At 35.4% G+C, this 15,499-nt stretch overlaps 1 protein-coding gene and 1 pseudogene across 1 annotated transcript; both read right to left on the reverse strand.

Moving 5' to 3' along the window:
- Positions 1 to 390: 390 nt before the first annotated feature.
- On the reverse strand, positions 391 to 3,746 carry LOC149159250 (L-ascorbate oxidase homolog). Its single transcript, XM_089434240.1, has 8 exons — positions 3,621 to 3,746; positions 3,410 to 3,519; positions 3,033 to 3,303; positions 2,792 to 2,897; positions 2,281 to 2,626; positions 1,173 to 1,541; positions 727 to 805; positions 391 to 609 (listed from the first exon to the last, which is right to left on the reverse strand). The coding sequence occupies exons 1-8, from the start codon at positions 3,744 to 3,746 to the stop codon at positions 391 to 393; spliced, it is 1,626 nt and encodes a 541-aa protein (XP_089290366.1).
- A 655-nt stretch (positions 3,747 to 4,401) lies between these two features.
- The window catches only part of LOC149159251 (alcohol dehydrogenase-like), a 34,299-nt pseudogene continuing 23,201 nt past the window's right edge, over positions 4,402 to 15,499 (reverse strand).

Genomic DNA, 15,499 nt, shown 5'->3' on the forward strand with positions numbered 1-15,499 from the left:
ATTTAATTTTAAATAAAATACTTCTAAATTTTAATTTTCATTTTAAAATAATAATAATAAATAACCTATCATTAATTCAATCAGAATGAATAAAATACTTCAAAATTAAAATTTCCATTTTATTAAAAAAATAATAATAAATAACCTATTGACAATGAGATAGGAATCTAGTTGTAAGTAATGATTTATCACAGGTTCTGTGGAGTTCATATACTAGTGTTCCATGATAACTCTGGATAAAGAAGCTATCCTACCCTAGCTAAACAGGTGGTCTGAGAGATGGATATGAGCTTGTCCCTTTATTAAGTCGAGGACATCCATTTTATTTCTATCTTAGATAACCTCCATTTTAGAGCAGCTATGCACGCTGACGTGGAGATCCCTGATATCTTAGTACTTATGAGGAAGGCGTGATTGGTTTCTAGCTAACCCACAGAGGATAGCATTGCTAGGGATATTATATTCATCTCTCAATGATTTCACAGGAGACTTCACTCTCACGTATGTCTGCTGACCCAGGTATTGGCGTCCCCATATTTCTGACCTCAGGTTCCACAGTCCTGCGTTGTCAAATGTTACAAGAACAGCAGTCCATGATTGTGGATACACCTGCGTTGAAACAAACAAACACAACCGTCATTGTTGCAGTAGTTGTGGCAATAAAGCTGGAATAATGTAGGTAAATAATAATAATAATAATAATAAAATATGCATTTGGTGACTAACCTGGGTTGTGCTACGATAAATTGCATCAAAAAGATTGTATCGAGCTCTACTTGCAGGTGTCCATACACCCCTCTCCACTCTGCAGACCATATGTATTCAAGGTTTTAAAATTTAGAGCATTCTTATGTTGATTGTTGATTTTTAGAATATTTTAGCATTTAGATATGGGTGAGGTTAAATAGTTGAGTTCGTCCATATTTTTTTATCTCAAATATTTCAAGAATCTATAATCTACTTAAGCTCACGATATAAAATTTGATAAAAATTATCATTGACCATCTTCGGCAACAAAGTTGAAGATACTATTAATTGCTAAATATTGATAGTTAAAAAAAAATTTAATTATTTGAATTTTTCCTGATATTGAATTCCTAAATATTCCCAAAATCTACAATCAACCATTAACAAATTTATGAGATAAAATTATAATGGAAATTAGAAGTTACCCCACTACAAAGAAGGAATATCCATCCAAATGCCATGACTGGATAGTGTTTTCATTGTTCTGGAACACTATCTCAACGAAAGTCCGGTATTCCACATTTAGCACAGCCGCCGCCTTGTAAGCAGATGATATACCGTTGGGACTATCAGGAATGCCACCAGAGACGAACACTCCGCTTATGTTGTAGTAATCTGCAAGCTGCAATGGTGTTTTGGGAGGCAAGTAGGAAACACCATTCACTGCATAACGTTGTTTGGTATCGATAATGGGGGCCGAGTTTGAGAGGATTATTGTTCGAGTAATGTTGATTGTGCCGTAGTGGAAAGATCCTTGTGGATTGGGGCGAGCTGCACTGGCCGTCAAGTTCCATCTGCACAACAATATCTATTTAAATTTTGATAACTATAAAATGGGTATAAATTCTTAGATATTTTAAAATGCACTGGTTTTTAAGCTTTATTTGTATAACAATAGCATTCAAATTTTGAAAACTATATTTAGTTAGAGAAAGATTTCGGTAAAAATCACATGGAATCTCATTTGTCGATGCGTTTCGAACCAACCAGTGTGGTTCATCGTCCTGACCATGAACTACACTGGTTGGTTCGAAACACGTCGACAAATGAGATTCCAGTGTGGTGAACCACACTGGTTGGTTCGAAACGCGTCGACAAATGAGATTCCATGTGATTTTTGCCGAAATCTTTCTCTAACTTGATATGGATCACAGAAACCTAAACTCAACTATATTTAATTTAAGTTTTTTTTTTTAATTTAATTTGTTTTTTAAACTTAAACAATATAGGTTAGAACATATTTTTAGAGATTTGAATCTAGGTAAACTAGAATATATCTCCAAAAACTTGAACCTAAATTAATGAGATTCCAAACCACAATCCCAACCACTCAAACTAAAAACCAAGAACCATTTTTTAAAATTTATTTTTAGTAACTATCCCCAATTTCCCTGATGATCTCTTATCTATAGTTTCTAGTAATGGTAAAACATTAGCAATCATACAGATTACACTCATCTATCTGTAAAATCTATACGATTATCCCACCCATACATTATTCTAAAACCCAAGCAAGCAGGGCAAGAACCAAACCTGATGGTTCTGGCCTGGTTCACAGACCAATCAATCTCGATTGTTGGACCCCCTGGAATTGGTCCAGAAACCTGCTTCTGGGAATTGTTGTAGTGGAAAATGCCAGTATTAAAAACAACGGGACTTGTGAAACGAGTAGATGCAACAATGTAATAGTCCTGAGGTGGCTGATCCGCAGTGACCAGAACAGAGTAGGACTGGCCAACATGAATGTCAAGAGAATCATAGACATTTTGAACGGTGTGAGATCCTTCTACCTCCACAAGCTTCAATTTGTGACCTTGAATCCTGAAGTTCAAAGATGATGACAATCCCACATTTGAAATTCGGAGGCGGTATGTTTTCCCTGCAGATAAACAGATGGGTCATTTTAGATACATCTCAAGAGAAGAAGCAATGGATTCAACAGCCATCAGATAAAATAAAATTAAACTGGACCATCGTTGCAAGGCTAGAAACACCTATACTAAATCTAACAAACTGCCTTGTGAGAGAGATTAGCGATAAGTACCTTGTTCCACTGTAATTGCTAATTCATTTGGTAGCCCATGGCCATGAATATGAACACCATCAGGCTTACCAATAGATCTGCCCACATCAAGTGTTCTTCTAAGGACCTGCCCAAAGATAGAATATGGTCAGAGATTGATGCATTGCAAGAGAACACTCTGGTGGACAGGCTGAATTTGAACATAGCCAGTCTCTTTAATTTTAAGAGATATGCATGTTTCAGGGATGGATTAATAACTTACTGTAGAGTTGGTTTTGTACCAGTCACCTATAAGCAGAGTGATATCACCATCAGGTGGAGGGAATGGAACAGGGATCAGGTCCCTGCTAGCTACGCTTAGTCCGCCAAAGCCCCCTGCAGCTCTCTGGAAATACAATGATGGAAAGTAAAAATAGCTACCTATTTGGTCCTTCACCTGGAACTTGTACGTAAAGTTTCTCCCTGGTGGTATGGGGCAGTTTGTGCCAGGTACTCCATCTTGCCACGAATTTCTCCGTTGCTGGACGCCACTCCTGTACCAGAACTTGTGTAAGGACCTCAATGCAATATTGCAGATCAGCAAACAAATCCATGAATCTAAATCGGCCAATCCACAAAGACAGAACCCAAAGGATTTACCAAGTTATTAAGAAAGCTTGTTCCAGGTTGTTAAATACATTCACATAGATGTTATCATTGGTGACACTGGCGATCTGGGGTCCAGGAAATTGTCCATTTATTAAAATCCCCTGCAACAGTCGCAGAATATGTGTCAGACAAATCCTGGCAAATCATATGTGAGCTACAACTATTGGCATTGAAACAGGCCTGAGATTTTTTAAAACTGTACCGGCTGAGGAATACCAAGAGGCTGTATTGTGCCCCATGTAACGTTCCATGTAAAAAATCTGTAGGGATCTTCTGCTAGAGAATACCCAAAAAATGCTATGATGAAAAACAGCCTCAAAGAACCCATCAAATTCTTGCTGAACATATGTGGCCCTTTCTCTAGGGCTTGCTTCATATGTTTATTGGTTTCCAACAAGATGGGCTTCTTCAACAACGGTTTCTTTTACTCTGCATGTTAAGAAATTGGCTTCTTCAGAAAATCTGTTGCATTCTCATATATAAAAAAGAAAAGGAAATTGACTTTTTCAGACAATCTGTTGCATTCTCATATATAAAAAAGAAAAGGATGGGCAAACAACATTCTAGTTTCTCAACAGATTTGTTATTTGCTATGAGCTCAAATTGCCTGAGAATGAATCATACTAGCTGGTTCAAAAAGCTTCGACAAATAAATCTTAATGTAATTAAGACCAAAAAAATTTCTGATATAAATCAAAGAAACTTAAATTCGATCAACATAAATCTTGTAATCCACAACCATTAAAATGAAAACAATTCTAATCAAACTGAATGGATCAATACCTTATTCCAACTTTGTTGTAAACAACCCAACACAAGCCAGGCCTTAAAATTACACACAAAATGCACAAATTCTTTGGCAGGTCTTTACTCCATTCTACCTCTGGCCTGTAATTTTTTTCTTTTTTTCAAAAATGTAGCTGTGATTGTGGTTGTATTGATCTACAACCCTGACAGAGTTAAGATGATAGGGAGTATAAAGCTCAAGGACTCGTTATTGTCCTCCTCTCAGCCTCCGTCAGTAATGTAAAGCAGAAAAGTCTCACAAGCACACTCTCTGAGCGTGTAATGAGGGTGCCAAATGGGTCACGCTTATAAAGCCAAGGATATCGAGGCGATCTCAAATTATCGCCATAAAAAGATATGAAGCCCGCATACCAACTAATTGCATTCTGTATCGCCGCAGAATTCCGAATTCTGAGTTCCAAAAGAATCGTAGAAAACCCATGTCGGTAATCGCAATTTGTTGGAGCAATCGACTCAAAATCAAAATCTAGTGTATCTGCCATGAAATCGAGAGAAGAATTAGAGCGTAACAATAGAGATTATTGTTTTTTATGGTTGACAGCATATGGTCTTTAAGCACGCTGCATTGATGTATTGGACGGAAATGCAGGCAGTAACAAACCTGTCTTCTGGTTGATGATGGTGATCTTCAAATCTGTTCGTGTTTTGTGGCGCAGCTGAGGAGGTGGTGGCAGGTGGTGTTTGATTTTTTATATTTAGTTGTGAGAAAGTATGAAGGTCGGAACTGAACCTCCTTTACCGGAGATCTGAACGGTCGATCCTGTGGTTGAAACTTTTAGTCTGCGAATTTCTTGGCTTGGGAATTGTCTGCAAGTTTTTAGGATCTTCAGAAAAAGAGGTGCAGTGTTTGCATGTGGTCTCCAACTGATTTGCGTTGGACAAATGTCATCATCGTATTGAGGGATGAAATCGTGTGAATATTAAAGTCGTGTTGAGGGGTGAAATAGTGTGAATATTAAAGTGTAATGTGCTCATTAGGTTCAGGGATGAAATAGTGTGAATACTGTGGAATGGAGTGAATCTTAATTTTTATCTTTAATTTTTTTTTTGAAATAGTATGAAAATTTATGTAACCAGTGGGATAATGATTATGGTTCGTTAACATGTTTTTTATTATATTAAAAAAAAAAAGAGTTTAAAAATATTTTTAAAAGTATTTATTTTTTTTAATAGTGAGAGAATTTTTACGATGATTGTAATCATTGATTATTATTTATTAATGTAAGTTTATTTATCATTGTTATTTAAGGATGATCACATCACTTGTAATTATTTATTGGTAATCTATAAAGGAATAAGCTTTCACATTTCTCATCATTGGTTATGCAAAAATGACCACATCACTTGTAATTAACTATTGGTAATCGATAAGAGTGTAAACTTTCGCTCTTCTATAAAAGAGTAAACTTTCACTCAGCTCATATGCCTCTCAATCTTTTAATCTATTTCTTTAAGTCCGAGAAAAATTAGTTCTTAGCTCAACAAAAACAACTTTAAAACGTACTCCAAAACCATAATTAAATAAATCTTATTATTATATTTTAAAAAACATATAATAATTAATTTATTCCATGGCAAAAAAAATGAATCATAAAGAATATTCTTTATTTTGATAGGAAATGGTGCCTCATGCGTATATGAATGAAAGGGTCACATGATTATGGTGTGAATGGGTATTAAGGGTTGGACATCATACATGGAGTGAGATGGGTGATATGACATAAGAGTGACCCTTTTTGCGCTTTCAGATAGGGTTCACCTTTCTTGCATCGCAAAAGAAACGGAATCAATGAATATTCCTTTTGTTCTATCACTTTTTACTTTAGTTTTTTTTCCTTTTGGGTTAAAAGTTTATCGATCTTTTTGGATTTATCTTAATAAATAAATTGTCTTTTTACTTTAGTTTTTTTCCTTTTGGGTTAAAAGTTTATCGATTCTTTTGGATTTATCTTAATAAATAAATAGTCTTTTTATATTTCATTGTTGAAAAGAATTATTGGACAAACTATGTGGAGTAACTTAAGTGGGACTAAAAAGTTGGGTTTCCACGTTACATCTTCGAGTGTATATATGTTGGTTTTTTTATTTATATAAAAGTTGAGTTAAGCTGATTAGATATAAGAGATATTTTTCAAAAAAAAATTTGGGAGAGTGGTAAAATTTATAATGAAAAAATTAATTAAAATATAGAGGCTAAAATAATAGTAATTTATAATGAAGAAAGGTAATGATTAAGTTTATTAAAAAAATAATAATAAAAAAGTTAAAATTAGAGTATTATTGACTTATTCTAAGAAATAAGAGCTTTAATATATCATAATTTTAATATGAATATTATTAGAGTTGAGTGGAAATATTGAGTTAGACAATTTAGCTTATTCTAAAAAGGGAAAGCTTACTACCATCATAGTTTTCCTTTTTAATATTTTATTTTGAGCCTCGTTTAGTTTGTTGGAAAGAAAATTAGTAGACTCAATTGAATTCCCTCATCATTGATCATAATTTTGTAAAAAAAATGCATGGGAATGGAATAAAAAATGCGTTAAAAAACCTTCACTGCAAACTTTCAATGTCAAAGCCATTTTTTAGATAGTCCTTAATGACTACTTGGATCAATGTCATCTAAAAAAGTAATGCACTTCACATGATCAAGCATCCAAGTAGAATGAAATTCTATATCCTAAGTTAGACAATTTCCTAATAGGGTTGTCTTCCCTGTAATGAAGGTTTCTAAAAATTCTTGGCAATAAAAAGACTCTATCCACACCCATGTAAAATTGGATAAAGGAAAAAAGATTAATTGTATTGTCAAATATTTTAATGTGCCCAAGGTGGGGACAAAAATAGGCTTGAAATCCTAGTTATGTTAATCCTTTTATCTATAGATAAGCCCCTTATGACTCATGATTAGAGAAAATAGAAAATAAATCTCTCCTCAATTTCAATGCTATATTCTAGAGACTTTGAAATGAAAGACATATATTTCCTACTTGAACATGAAGTGTAAAACCTTATCACATGATATTGACATAGGGAAATGTCCCACAATCAACATCATGGGTTCACCTTAGGGAGACATCACAATTAGACTTCACCAAATTTGGCCCTAGAAAACCCTCCAAATTCTAAACTAGCTACCATTACTATTTTATAATTCTGAAAATGAATTCTAATTGTTGAATGTAAAGATGCATTGTGCATCATTTAAATGCATGCACTCGAGCTAGTCTACTAAAAGAACCAATGTATATGAAGCTAAAAGATAAATACAAGATAGTGAGTTGGATGAAATTCATAATCAAATATGTTGCATAAACCTCATGACTACCAATAAAAAATTGAGGAAAGATTACAAGTATAAGTACCATCTGCAACTCCACATCAAAATTTAGCTAAAACAATATAAATGAAAGTGATATAAGACACCAAGTATAAGATATTATTCTACAACAAAGAATCAAACCTCACAACAATCCAACATATCATGAAAACAAGAGAATAGTTTACAATTGGGTTCATGATCATACAAAAGATGTCTTATAGAAGTTGCCCCCATTAATAACTTCTTTATTAACATGAAATAAATTTAAAATGTTTAGAAAAATCTACACTCCCAAAGCCAACAATCATATTTGGTATCATCTTTCTATTCAAAATAGAGGATCAAACTTCTATGTTTCCAATTATTATGTCATTTATATATCTTCTTAGGTGACTTTTCATATTTTTTTTCCATTTTTTTCTTTAAAAGTGTTTACTAAACTTTTGATCTTAAAACATTAATTTTCCTTTAAAGTGTTTTAATATTTTTCCTACAAAATCAATAATTAAATTTCTTTCCTCTCAAAGGATGGAATCTCTAATAAAATATGATGCACAAAAAGTGTCAGTTTTCCTACATTTTATAACTGCATGCATGGATATTTCTCTTTTATACCTTTCAAAACTTAAACGTCATATAATTAATCTTCCATCTCTTAATTTCATGTTAATTAGTTACATTATAGCCCTTTTATCTTTCAACAATTTATTCATATTTTATTTACTTTCAAAATAAGATTTTACATCCTTTTCTAGTGATTATTTAAAGGCTTATTAAATTCACATTGATTAGTTATCTTAATGTTTAGAAATGTAACCCTAGATGGGGTGGCCAAGGTAGCAAAAGGGGGAGTGGGAAGAGCTTGTTGCCACTGCCCTACCAGCCCACAAGATAGTGGGACATGGAAACATGCCTCCTCAAAGAACATTTAAGTCTTGCATGATATGTTGATGGCCATCACAATGCACCACCAAGTGGGTCTGCTCCACATTCATTACCATAGTTTATTACCTGTGTGAAAAGGCATTTCGGGATATTTGCAAAGGTATACCATGGATGATAGCACAACTCTCATGAATTAGCCTAATTAGTGCAATCTTTTCAATCTTTCAACAATTAATGATTGGCCATCAATGGCCATCTTGTCAAGATTCTACTTGTCAGACGAGGATTTTCACTACATATATGGATATGAAGAGAACTATTAATGAATCACCTTGGAAATTTACATCTTTACTTCTTCAACCAACCCCCCCTCTTACTTGACTCGCTGCAGTTTTCTATAGGTTCCATTCTTAGTGGGGAGCTTCATGGATTTTTTAATGGCTTAGATTTGTTTCCAACCTCGTGTCCAGAATAGAAAGGATGACGCAACCATGCTATTTACTCTTTCAAGACGAAGGATGGCACTCTAAATTTCTAGGAATTCATTCGTATGTCTGGACATGCAAAACACTACTCCTCCTATAAGGCCGAGTTTATAGCGAAGCAATACCCTTTAAGCAAGCCCCCTTCGCAACTCTATAGTCCATTTGGGCCTAGATATGTTTGGATACATTGGGGTTGTGTTTTGGATTATATTATTATATTATTTTTCATCTATCTCAATGATTTTAGAGTGGGAAAAGGAGAGGAATCAACTAATAGGCCCATTTTTGTGGTAGGCCCCAATTTGGAAAATTAGGGTCTAAAACCTTTTTGGACATCAAAAGACTTTGTTGGGGTAAAAATGTTTTGATATAATGCAACACATTTATCTCATATTCTACACATAGAGACATTTCCAATGACATAAGAATTGCCTTAATCGGAGTTTGTATGCAAAAGTTATGTTTCTTAAAAGTTGACCTTCCTATTTTCATCACCATAATTTGAGAGGATGCCATGTTCGCCCCCATTATTCATGGAAAATGGGATAGTCATGTGATTATGATGAAGAATATTCTACAAAAGTCCATATTGTGACACTTGTTAAAAGTTGAGTTAGTCAAATCAAACCACTAGTAGGCTATCGAGTTGTGTTGTAACCGGGCCGCTAGGAGGAAAGAGTTTCCATTCTTTGGAGTTCATTTATTCAATAGATGAGAAAAAATGGTTGAGATGGAGATGAGATAGAGAAGAAAAAGAATATTTATACACTCTAGTAGGCCATGGGCCTTAGGCCATACTTTTTACTTGCAACCATTTTCTATTCAGAGAAAGAGAGCATAACAACCTCACCTTCTAGCTAGGTTTTCTCTCGAAATAGTTTCCCAGGTCATATCTTATGTCAATTTTGGTTTATGAGTTTTTATTTCATTGTTCTCTATTTTATGCATAATTTTAATTTTCATGCATACACAATTAACTGCAATCTATACATTTATAAATAAAAACAAAAATAAACCCTAATAATGTATATTTCATATTTTTAAATAAATTTTTATCAGGCCTGTTGTGACGAACTATCTAGTGGAATACCCATGAAAATTTATGGATTAGTTTGCATTTTTAATACTAATCCTTGACTTGGTTCTAGCTACTCTTCGATAGATGGTTTTGATAATGTATTTGTTCAGCCACTAGGACGTTGAGTCAAGTAACTGAGGATATATCAGGAACCCGCTACTTTTGTGGGTTTCAGTGCGCCCATCTAAAAACCTCTCATCCCTTTCGCTAGTCACCATGCCAAGGCAAAGGGCCAAAGTTCAAAATGGACCATACTATTATCAAGAGTGAGGAAATTGTAGAGCTCGAACTCGAGCTGAGAGCTCAACTACTAGGTATCAAGAGCTGACCCCTTATCCAATTCAAGAATAAGTTACTCAAGTGGAGCGAGATCTCTCTAGCGAGCAGTTGAGCTCTAGTGCTTTATAAGGTGGTAGATAGGGTTCCTCATGTTGGTCATACTTGGGTAAAATATAATCAATATATGTATATAATTGATATCTACTAGCACCTTAAATTCCTCTTGGGAAGAGTGGTTATAGATGACAATGAGCTCAAGAATGACACTATCCCATCTTTGAATCAAATGCAACAACTAGTAATGGAAATGAATTATAGACTTGCAAGAATTAAATGAAAAAACGGACCTCCTCTAGATCCTAGTTTCTCTCCTGAAAGCAATAAGGAGCCCATCCATGTTGAGACCATAGACTCTAAAAAAAAAAGCATGCATGCATATCAACCTCTTTACTTTACTTTTTATTTTATGTATCTTTTTTTAACATTATGCAGATGAAGGGTTGCTATGGCCAAACAAATTATCTAGTTGTTTTCTCTTTTGGAGTTGAAAACTCCTTTCCTTTTGATATTTTGGAACAATTGAGGTTTTGTGTTTGGTTTGGTTTCCATAGTGGCAGGATAACATAAACATCCTATGCTTAGAATGTAAATCTCTATTATCAGAAAATTCAAATATTTCCCTCACAAAAAGAAAGCTAGAAATCCAAATAAAAGCAAAGATTGTCCCAATTAATAGAAAAAAATAAAATCAATATACCTTGGTCATCTTTAGACTCTTCAATGTTATTAGAAAATCCTATGATTAAAAAATAATTCTATGTCACAAAATTTGTTAAATAGTTAATGATTATTTGTCTTCTAATAACACAAATTAGTACTATTTTTTTGTTTAGATAATGTCATTCCAATCAACTTTTACATTTTTTATTTATATGATGTAACTCTCTCTCTCTCTCTCTCTCTCTCTCTCTCTCTCTCTCTCCCTCTCGAGGAATGGCTAATATGGCAGGTGCTATGTGGAAGGACCGAATGGCATCCATACCACCAAGCATGCAAAGTAAGGATGTTCTATTGCACCACCCCAAAGATGAAAGGTGATAATTATTCTGAAGCACAACAAACCATGTGCCATTACTCCACTTTGATGTTGCGTCAGTTTGAAATTTATTACAATGTGATAAGAGAAATTAGGTTGAAAATATCCATTGTAATGCTACTTGATTTCATTATTTGGAGTCACCTACAGGCATTGTGCTAGCATATCGATCCACACTTGGTTATCACGATTTGTAGGGGTGGTTAAGAGGTTTAGGATGATGTTGTAACTTGTAATTAATAACTACTTCATTCTAGCATGTGGCATTGGTGAACATTCATTAGTTGGCATGGTATAAATCTTACCAATCTCATTAAATTTGCATGAAGTGCTTATCCTAGAGTTTAAGTTGGGAGCTTTCTATAAATAACTATATTTTTCTTGTTGTTGTTGGTCTATCTTATGATCACATCAACTTTCACGATATCGATCTCTAGTATTTCTCACCTGTTGCATATCCTGCTTTATCCATTGTGTTCGATCTAAGTAGTGTCTTCTTCGAGTCACCACATTGTCAGATTTGTTTGAAGGTCTATCTTTTCAAGTTGTAGACTCATCCTTACTTGGTCATAGTAGTCATTAGTTCTTTGGGAATACAAATTCACCATGCCAAGATAGTATGCTTGATGTTGTGGGGGGGGAATATTATTAGATTCAAGGGGAACTTGTGCTCTTCAATAAGTAGTGTCCTTGGCACAACACTACCATGAGCACATCTCACAGAATACACGGGCCAAGCTTGATTAGGAAGAGAGAGATATCACTAGGGAGTTCCAGTTTCTTATTAGACATAAATGTCCTAGTGAAGTGACCTCCTGATACTTTCCACATATCATACAATAGATAGAAACAACCAATATGTGCATACTATCAATTTGTACCAACATATGAATATATTGCTAGCTTGAGTTATGTTGGATCATAATTAAGATAAGGAAGATGCAATTTTAATTTTGAATGAACTATAGATATATATGAAGACCCTAGGTAGGTAGGTGAATGAATATGACTGAGGACGATCTCGACTTCCCACCAGACTCGGGCAGGTCCCCTCAACATTGAAAAGAACCCATCAAGGTGGAGCCTTTAGACTCTTCTTAGCCTATGCTTTATTTATATTGTCACTGCTTATATCTAATTTTTAGCAGTTTATATAGTTATTTGAGTAAACAACATTCATTTATGGATGAAAACATTTTCAATTTTGTATTATCATTTTAGATTTCAAACTCAAATGGTTAAAAATTTAAGATTCTTTCATTAATCTGATTTCTCAAAGAACCATTCAAGGTGAACCAAAACTCATATATATATGATCAAAAAATTAAATTTAATTAAAAAACTATATATAAATATACTCCTACTAATTTACCGAGGTTATATACAATTTGATAAGTGTAGGAGGACATATGTTTATCTTTCCTTGTTAATACATCATGAACAATTGTGAATTGTATTCCATGTAATGGAGGCTATGTAAAAATTTCACCGTAGATTAAACTGATTATGCAATGTACTAAAGCAAAATACTTAATCTACTTCTACCATCAAACTTGCGAAAGCTTAATCGATTTTGAGCAAGATCAAATAGAACATATATAACAGAGAAGAAGATTTAATCACACATGAAACATAGAAGAATACTCTGGCGAAGGCTCAACTAAAAACCTCGATCTCTGTAATATCATACAAGTGGAAATATGTCTAGATTACACAAAGCTTTAGCTCACAATGCTGCCACCTGTGTGAATTCACTTCTCACACTGCTCACTAAACTCAGAAGTAACTGCGCAATCCTGAAGGAGATAATTCCTTCTGCATGGATGAGTTTCCTATATAGGAAAATTCCTCCAACTGATAGTACATTGTCCCTTCCTCTAATCTCAACTGGTTCTCTGATTGAACTGACATGCATGAGTTATTTATGAGAGCATATTCAGTTATCTGAAGTGCGGCAGTTACATGCATGCATGCATTAACTAACTGAACTCACAATTAGTTCCACAAACTATTGGAACTAATCTAACTGGACTTAACTCAGTTAACTGAGCTAACTAATTACAACTCAAAGTACAACTCATCCTGATCTCCTTAATTAAGGGATAACTTCCTCAATCAAAGGGATAATTGTCGCATGTCTTCACATAGACTTCATGTTTGATTTTCTCTAACTAATTAACTCAAGATGAATTAATTAATTATTTTACAAACAACTTCTAAGATCAAATTCGAATTTTAATTCTCAATTTTAGTTCAGGGACTAACTAAAATTGGAATCTAACTGAAATTTTATTTATAGCAATGTTATTTTTAGCACTTCCATTTTTCATTCCTTGTTGCTATGTCCAACACTGGTACCTGGACTGCTATTTATAGCAATGTTATGTTTAGAACTTCTATTTTTAGCATTTCTTTTTGCCATTTTCAACACTCCCTCTCAACAAGAAAGGCATTCAACTCGAACCCGATCCTGAACCTTTGGAATGTTCTGCATGCAACACTTCTCCCAAGTTTTGTTGCTCCAGCAACTCTAGAAACAAAAAATCTCCCAACTGACCTCCCTGTTGGGCTAGAAACATCCTTTGATGCTGAAGCTCCCTCTGCCACTGAAAAGTGCTCCCTCTTTGACCTCTAAGCTGCTGCAACACTCCATGCATCTTGCACCATTGCACACCTCTTTGTGCCATCCTGCACTGGTGCAACACTCCTGTGCCTCTCGCATTATTGCAACCTACTAGCTCTGCATTGTCTTGGGATTCCTACATTGTAGCTCTTTCTACCGCTCCATCCGCATTTGTCTCTACCCACTCAACCAGTCCTGCTACTCCTCATCGGGGCTCCCATAGCAAGGTCTAATCAAAGAGCTTGGGTACCTCAATGATCCTACCCCTATTCCAGCCTTCTTGGGACTGTCACTCCACATTGCTCCACCTCTGACCTAGAGGTATGGATGCATGTGATCCCTCTGCCCACTTGGCTCGAATTTCCCCCCTACTAGAGGTCTCTGCATGAGTGGATGCCTCCACTCAATCTTCTCTTGGCTTCTCCAGTTGTGGCTGCTCCACAACCTCCTGAAGCTGCTTCACCAATTGTGGCTCCTTCACGATTGTCTGAGACTTCTTTTGGCGCTGCATGTTGAGAGGTAATGTACTCTCCCTCTCAACCACCAAGTCTCCAACAGTTGCCTTGCTCCTCAAGGCTTTGCATGCATCTTTAACCTCAAGAGCATATAGGTTCTTGACTCGTGAACTGATTTGCTTCACTTGTCTAGTGGTGATGTGTCGAAGGAAAACCTTTCCCTTACTGAAGACTACATCATAGCCTTTGTCTTCCAGCATTGCGATCGACACCAAATTTTTCCTCAGTCCTTGTACATACTTGACATCTGTCAAGGTAATGCAAGCTCCATGCCCCCTCTGAAAAACAATTGTGCCTATACCTGAGACACGATACTTTTCATCATTACCCATCGCTATGAGTATCTGGAAATCTTTCTCCTCCAAGGTACTGAACAAACTCTTGTCGCCCGTCATGTGGAAAGAAGCTCCACTGTCAAGAAACCAACCACATCCCACCATGGATGAAGCCATGCATGCGAAGAGGGTGAAATCCAACTCGAACTATGAGGCCAGTGCCTCACCATCTGATCCTTCCTTAGATCCCATCTTGGATTTCTTCAATGGACAATTTGTTGCAAAATGGCCCACCTCATGACAATGAAAGCATCACACTTTTTATTTGTCAAACCTCTTCCTACCATGAGAAGAACTCGATTTGGGATGAGAATCCTTCTCCTTCCATTTCTTTGCCTTACTCGCTAAGGCGTAGTTTTCTTCATTCTCCCTAGATGAAGAACCATCTCTAGTGCTTCTTCTTATCTCCTCCTGCATCAGTTCTGACTAAAGTCGTTCCCAAGCTAGCAATTTCTCTCTTCCATTTATCGAGTCTTGGTAGCTATGCCAGCTCTTAGGAAGACCGAGGAGAGAAAGACTCACCATGTCATCATCAGCTATCATGATCCCTACACTTCCAAGCTCATCCCTGCAGGTGGTGAGCTTGTTCAGATATGTAGAGATTGTGTCACCCTTTTCACACTTGATTTTTTGAAACTTGTCTTTCAGCACCAACT

The sequence above is a fragment of the Pinus tabuliformis genome, chromosome 5_2, assembly GCF_031772625.1.
Source record: "Pinus tabuliformis cultivar Carrire ecotype Pingquan chromosome 5_2, CPIR1, whole genome shotgun sequence".
Taxonomy (NCBI): Eukaryota; Viridiplantae; Streptophyta; class Pinopsida; order Pinales; family Pinaceae; genus Pinus; species Pinus tabuliformis.

What these genes read in the sequence shown, in the direction of transcription:
- LOC149159250 (XM_089434240.1), bottom strand. Translation starts at nt 3,746, where the DNA reads ATGGGTTCTTTGAGGCTGTTTTTCATCATAGCATTTTTTGGGTATTCT. An exon ending in GGTACAAAACCAACTCTACA is followed by an intron (nt 2,898 to 3,032) that starts GTAAGTTATTAA and finishes ATCTTTGGGCAG; the next exon opens with GTCCTTAGAAGAACACTTGA. An exon ending in TTTATCGTAGCACAACCCAG is followed by an intron (nt 610 to 726) that starts GTTAGTCACCAA and finishes GTTTCAACGCAG; the next exon opens with GTGTATCCACAATCATGGAC.